The 6791-nt window shown below is 40.4% G+C and overlaps 1 protein-coding gene across 1 annotated transcript in view; it reads left to right on the plus strand.

Moving 5' to 3' along the window:
* The window catches only part of TUBGCP3 (tubulin gamma complex associated protein 3), a gene marked incomplete in the record, with an annotated part of 536537 nt that extends 535387 nt beyond the window's left edge, over positions 1 to 1150 (plus strand). Inside the window, 1 exon segment of the mRNA XM_030201534.1 lies at positions 652 to 1150. Coding sequence (XP_030057394.1) covers positions 652 to 810 — 159 coding nt within the window.
* Between the last annotated feature and the right edge of the window lie 5641 nt (positions 1151 to 6791).

Genomic DNA, 6791 nt, shown 5'->3' on the forward strand with positions numbered 1-6791 from the left:
ATCAAAATAGTAAAAATTAAACTGATTTGACTATCACATGTAGATTGCTGGCTGACTTCTTACTGGAATAACAAAATACGAACCAGATACTATCAAAACGTGGAGGCATTGCCAATAATAAGATGTACACAGGTAGAGGTCTTTTCCAAGATGGGTGAAGCAGTGGTTCCTGGATGGGAAATGGCAAAGTATTTACTCTCATTTCATCCAGGGACTGCCTTTGTTTCCATTTTTAGCATATGCTCTATTATTGCTTTAATGTATATATTTAAAGAAGGGACTTTCTATGGTCTCACAAAAAAAAAAAATAACTCCTATGCAATAAAGAAAGGTAAAGATCACAGATGAAAGGAAATATAATTCGTGGTAGTTTCCCTTGCAGTCTACTCAGTCTACTCCTTATGTACAGCTTTTTAATTTTACTATTCCCTAGGTTGTAACCCAAGCATATTTTCTTTTTTAAAAATTACCTCTTCTAGCTTACTAAGTTGTCTCTGGACCTATCTCTGCTTTTTCTTTTACAGGAAATAGTTTTGTGGAAGGCCAAGAGTCAGTCTTAAAACATAGCTGTACTGGGAGTTATATAATCTTATCTTCAGTCAGAATCTGTATTGTTAGATAACAGATGTGTTTTGTTTTTTTGCCATTTAGGGTATTGTACAGCAGTTTCTGATCTTGTTGACGACCAGTTCTGATGAAAGCCTTCGATTCCTTAGCTTTAGGTTGGACTTTAATGAGCACTACAAAGCAAGAGAGCCAAGGCTTCGTCTGTCCTTAGGCACTAGAGGGAGACGTAGCTGCCATATGTGAAGCCCTTCCACTTACCTGAATCTTTGAAATTTAAATCCATTGTTGGATGAGGCAGTGAGTTTCTAAATACTAAAACTATATGGTATGATGGACTGCAATTACCATTTCTGGAGACAATTGCTTGATACGTCAACCTATGATACTTCTGCTGAATAGAAGATCAGTGTTCTCTTATACATCAGGTTCTGGTTATACTTTTAATACATCCAAATTAATTTTTGTTTACTGTGCTAGATTTCAGTTTAAGATATTTTTATTTTATTTTACAAACACTACATCATGCTTTGGACTTGTACTGCATTTTCCATTTTCAAGTTTCTAGTAAACCCCCCCCCCCCCCCCCCCCAAAAAAAAAAAAAAACCCTAGACCTGAAACTGGTTTTGACTGTATTTATTTTTTCGAAATTATTTTTTTGTGGTTTCTTGTCTGAATCCAAGCTATATGTCCTTCAGCTCTATATAGAAGCATTTTATCATAATGATTTTCAGTGATCAGCATTTGTGTTATATCTTAACTTTATTTACATTTTTATTTCACTTTTATTGCTTAAATATTTACATACTAGCTATTTTTCTATGTGGTCACTTATTTAAGGAAAATAGAACTATTGTACAAAAAACAGTGGAAACTTATTTATAGCATAGATAAAACAATAAAAATGGAAGTTAAAGTATCTAAACTGTCAAATTAAAGCATATGTAAATACTGATAAAGTAAAGTATGTTGTGTTCAGAATTTTGATGCTTCGGGATAGAGTTGTTTTGAATAATGAAGACTGCTTATTTAATTTCTTTTGTCTATTTTTCCATTGTAAATATATATTGCCTTCCAGATGTTTAGAGTGAATTTTTTTGCTCTTTTTTTGTAAAAGAATCATATCAAGTCATTTAAGTATGCTATTTGTTATGCTACAAGTACAGAGCTTTGATAAATAAAAATATAATTATCTTTCAAGAGATTTTCTTGTTCCATATATTATACAACATCAATTTTGTTAATCGTGGTGCAGTCAATCTTCTTTGATTGTGAGAGCAATGGAGCAGTGGAAAAAAGAGGGAAAATAAATACTGTTGAGTGTGTCTGTCTACATATCCTAACCTCTGGAAGTCATGGTTAGGAATGAGTCTAATGTTTAGATAATTACAATTAGAATTTCTTTTCTTTTTGTCCAGCATTTTCTACTATTTCTTTGAGCTTTCTTCATGTTCAACCACTAGGAGTGCCCTTAACATCTATTTTTATATCCAGGGTTTGAAAAATAGGCTTGCCCACTTACCTCAGGCAATTGCCTGAGCTAAAGAGCAAGAAGAAGGAAGGGAGAACAACTCCTATGGAGAGACAGTAGTGATGCAGTCTACCAGGGCCATAGAGAATACTTCTGCTACTGGTGAGAAGAAGTAGGGTGGTGGATCGAGATTTAGGGAACACTCCATCTCCATTAGAGTAGCTTTAACAGTTAGAATCACAGACTAAGAAACATGGAATCCCAGTTCAAATAACACTGTGACTCAAAAGTTATTACCATGCAAACTAAACAAAGGTACACATTGCCCGCTATAGTTATAGCCCTTGAGGAGTAGCCTAATGGTTAGTGCAGTGGCCTGAGAATCAGGAGAACCGTGTTTGATTCCCATTGCAGCTCATTGTGACTCTAGGCAAGTCACTTAACCCTCCATTGCCCCAAGTACAAAATAAGTAATATATAAACTACTTTGTAACCACAGAAAGGTGATATATCAAATACCATCCCCTTTCCCATTTCCCTTTCTTTGTTAATCATAAATAGCCAGATTGGAAGAAGAGATCATCTAGTCCAGCGATGAGAGATGAATCAAAGGGGACCTGGAGGAGGAGGGGAGAGGGAGTTATGAGTGTGGGATTGAGGAAGGAGGGTTGCATATTGAGGGTGATGTGGCAAAGTGAAAGGGCTACATGAGGATTTGTGGGGGTGCATTCTTCAGGAAAGAAAGTCTCTCCTGCAAATCCTACTCCTTTTGTCCAAAAGACATGTTCCTTATCATCCAGCTAGACTAGACCAGATGTAGGTTTTATGCCTACCTGCCAGCAAATGAAGACCAAAAACTACAAACCTTTTACCATGAACACCTCACAATAAAACAGATGGTGCAACTGTATCCTTTCTAGTATTCTCTGTCTCCAGCAGGTGGTAAACATGTGCTGGACTAGTGTAACTGGATTCCTCCGATTCCAGGGCAATGTTTGGTGGACTGATTTTCCCCCTGGTGATGTGTGAGCAGAGCAGGCTTTGGAATTTATCTCTTTGGAGCTGAGCCTAGTGTCGTCCTTGCCCCCTGGTAGACCACTCCCTCAGTGGCCCATGTCATCTATTTGCTCTGGGACTGGGTTCCTCACCTTCTTGGCCTGTTCTTCTCCCATTCACCTCCTCGTTTTGTTCTGCAGAAAAAAAACCTACTCAGAAGTTATTAGAGGTGAATAAAGGTTTAAAAAGAAAGAGCAAAAAAAAAAGCCAAGGCCTTGATGTGGAGTGCTGTCTGAAGTGGTTGGCCTAGCTGTTGTCTGTGGCAGTTGTGTAAACATTCTGGAGGCATGTCAGATCGGTGCTGTGGTGCCAGCTTGTTCTTTCCCTTCTATAACAGAGAGCAGCAGGAGAGTTAGCTGTTTGTCTGGTTTAACCCCTGCAGAGCTTTGGAGAAAGTGGCAGTGGTTCCAACAGAATCTGAGGCTGTTTTTCACTAGGAACAGAACATGGGGCAGCAGTGACAATTTTGAAGAATCCTCATGATTGCTACTCCCAGACTATTTACCTTCATCCTCTGTGTTTTTTTTGGAATCAGGGGAATCTTCTGTGGCTCAAGAGGTCATTCCCTCCTCCAGGTCTTGGGCCTGGGATTCCTAGCAGAGGTCTGGGTGATTTGTTTGCTTGTTTTGTGCATAAAAATTGTATGGGTACCTCTATTCCCTGCTGAAGAGGGCATGGAGAATCTCCTCAGTTCCCAAGGTAGTTTCCTCCGGGACCTGCAAGCCAGAAATTGAAGGCTCTGAAGCATACATTCAGTTCCTCATTCATATTGCTTCATTTGGCTTAGGCTCTTACACCTTGTATTCAGCAGTTCTCAGCATCCCAAGGCAGCCCAGTTGGAAACAGGGGCTGCCTTCATGGCTGATGCATTGTACGATTTCTTCTGCATTTCGTCCACAACTGTTGTGACTATGTTCATAGCTCAAAGGTTGCTTAGACATTGGTTTGCCATTCCATCTTCCAAGAACCTTATTAGCAGGCTGCAGTTCAGCAGGAATCTTTTCTTTGAGGAGGAATTAGAAAAGCTAGTCAATGACCTTGGAGAGGAAGCCTTAGTGCCAACCAGCAGACAAGCCGTAGGTTACAGTCAGAGTGGCCACACATAACCTTGCTTCAAGCAGTCTTGGAAGGAAAAGAATGGGAGACGCAATGCCTTTAGCGGGAACAGGCAGAAGAGGTATTTCCAGATTTTTGGGGCCTTCAGGAAGACAAGTCACAATCAGGATTTCACCCCCTAGACAGCACTGAAACAGTACTACTTACTCTCCTAAACAAATTCAAGCAGGAAATAGGTAAAAGCATTCTTCTCTTCCAATTTGACATGTCCAGTGCGTTCGACATAGTCAAACATAATATACTGCTAAGACTCCTAGATCACTTCGGAATTGGTGGAAACACTCTCAAATGGATCAAGGATTTTCTAACCACCAGAACATATCAAGTGAAATCAAGCACAAACATATCATCACTTTGGAAACCAGACTGCGCAGTACCGCAAGGATCACCATTATCACCGATCCTTTTCAACCTCATGATGATCCCACTAGCCAAGGCCCTATCCATCCAAGGCCTTAACCCATTCATCTACGCTGATGACGTGACAATATACATCCCCTACAAACACGACCTGGCAGAAATCACCAATGAACTCAAGCTCAGCTTAAACATCATGAAATCATGGGCAAATGCATTCCAACTAAAACTCAACACAGAAAAAAAAAACATTGCCTCACCATTTCATCCCAATACAATACATACAAACCCGCTAACATTAACACCCCAGGTTACACCCTCCCTATCTCAGATAGCCTGAAAATTCTCAGAGTAACAATCGACCGGAACCTTTCACTAGAGACCCAAGCGAAATCCACCATAAAGAAAATGTTTTTCTCAATGTGGAAACTCAAACGCGTGAAACCATTCTTCCCAAGGGAAATATTTCGCAACCTGGTACAATCAATGGTATTAAGACATGCAGACTATTGCAATGGAATCTATGCAGGATGCAAAGAACAAATCATAAAGAAACTGCAGACCGCCCAAAACACAGCAGCTAGGCTCATATTTGGAAAAACTGCACTGGCTTCCAATCAAAGAACGTATTGCTTTCAAAATCTGCACGACAGTTCATAAAATTATTTACGGCGAAGCCCCAGTATACATGACAGACCTCATCGATCTGCCAACCAGAAACACTACAAAATCAGCGCGATTATACCTAAAACTCCACTACCCAAGCAGCAAAGGACTCAAATACAAATCTATTTATGCATCCAGCTTTTCTTGCTTAAACGCACAACTATGGAACGCACTGCCAAAAGTAGTAAAAACTACGCTCGACCACCTAAATTTCCGGAAAGCACTGAAAACAAACCTGTTCAGAAAGGCATACCCCACCGACCCAACATAAAAAACCTGGTCACCTGCGACACAACGTAACCAAAGGCCGTAATGGACACATCCTAACTCTTCCTCTTCCTCACTAAGTTCCCCTAATGTATTTACCATACATGAACCTCAGCCTACCATAATATCACCTTGTATTTGTTCATACCGGAACTGGCTTACGCCATAACGGTACTATGTAAGCCACATTGAGCCTGCAAATAGGTGGGAAAATGTGGGATACAAATTAACAAATAATAATAATAAGAAGAAGAGACGGGGATTATGGATCTTCAAGTAGAGCTCAAGTTTTGCAATGAAGGGTGACAGGTCCACACCTTGATGGTACCAATAGGTGGGTGCCTGAGTTGGCTCTTCCAAGAGTGGGCCCAGATCACCTTAGACCAGGGGATATTAAAGAGTAAAGGGCCATGGATTTGATATATTGCCTTTCTGTGGTACAACCAAAGCAGATTACATTTATTATATGCAGGCTACCTTCTCTGTTCTTAAATGTTGTTCACCACGGTTATGTCCCAGAGTTTGTATCTCTTGTTTCAGACATCTTTATGGCATTCCCTTGCAGAGGAGATAAGAAATTGTGAATCTTGCAGGTAAAACTGGATCATCTCCTTCGGCTGGAGACAATCGTCCTGATGCCTCTAGGCGAAAAGGACAGAGGATGATACTCCCATCTGTTTTGTGATTCCCAAGAAGGACTTATAGAAGTGGCTCCCCTCACAGATTGGTCTGTGATAGTAGCTGGATATATGCCATCTGGAATGCAGGCATGGATTTGGAGCCTTTTACATGAGTTGTGAACCTCTCTGGATGGGGAGCTCATTGTCAGAATCTGGTGGCCTAGAGCTGCTGGACCAGAATAGAGGAGGCACAGTTTATCAACAGGCTTGAGGGGAAAAAGTATATAGAGAGAGAAAGGAGGGGGGAAAAAAACTTCTATACCCTCCTAAAGAGAAATGACAAAAGTACTGAGGAGGAATATACCAAGTGGAGGAGTGGCCTAGTGGTTAGGGTGGTGGACTTTGGTCCTGAGGAACTGAGTTCGATTCCCGGCCCAGGCAGCTCCTTGTGACTTTGGGCAAGTCACTTAACCCTCCATTGCCTGCCGCATTGAGCCTGCCATGAGTGGGGAAAAAGTGCGGGGTACAAATTAAAAAAAAAAAAAAAGTGGCAAACTCTTAACATATATATATATAAAAAACCTCACACATTTTAAAATAATCAGTTAGTGAGAAAAGATACAATGGCATCAGATGTTCATAAGAAAAAGGCTATGAGATCTCTTATAGCCCC

The sequence above is a fragment of the Microcaecilia unicolor genome, chromosome 4, assembly GCF_901765095.1.
Source record: "Microcaecilia unicolor chromosome 4, aMicUni1.1, whole genome shotgun sequence".
In the NCBI taxonomy this organism is placed as follows: domain Eukaryota; kingdom Metazoa; phylum Chordata; class Amphibia; order Gymnophiona; family Siphonopidae; genus Microcaecilia; species Microcaecilia unicolor.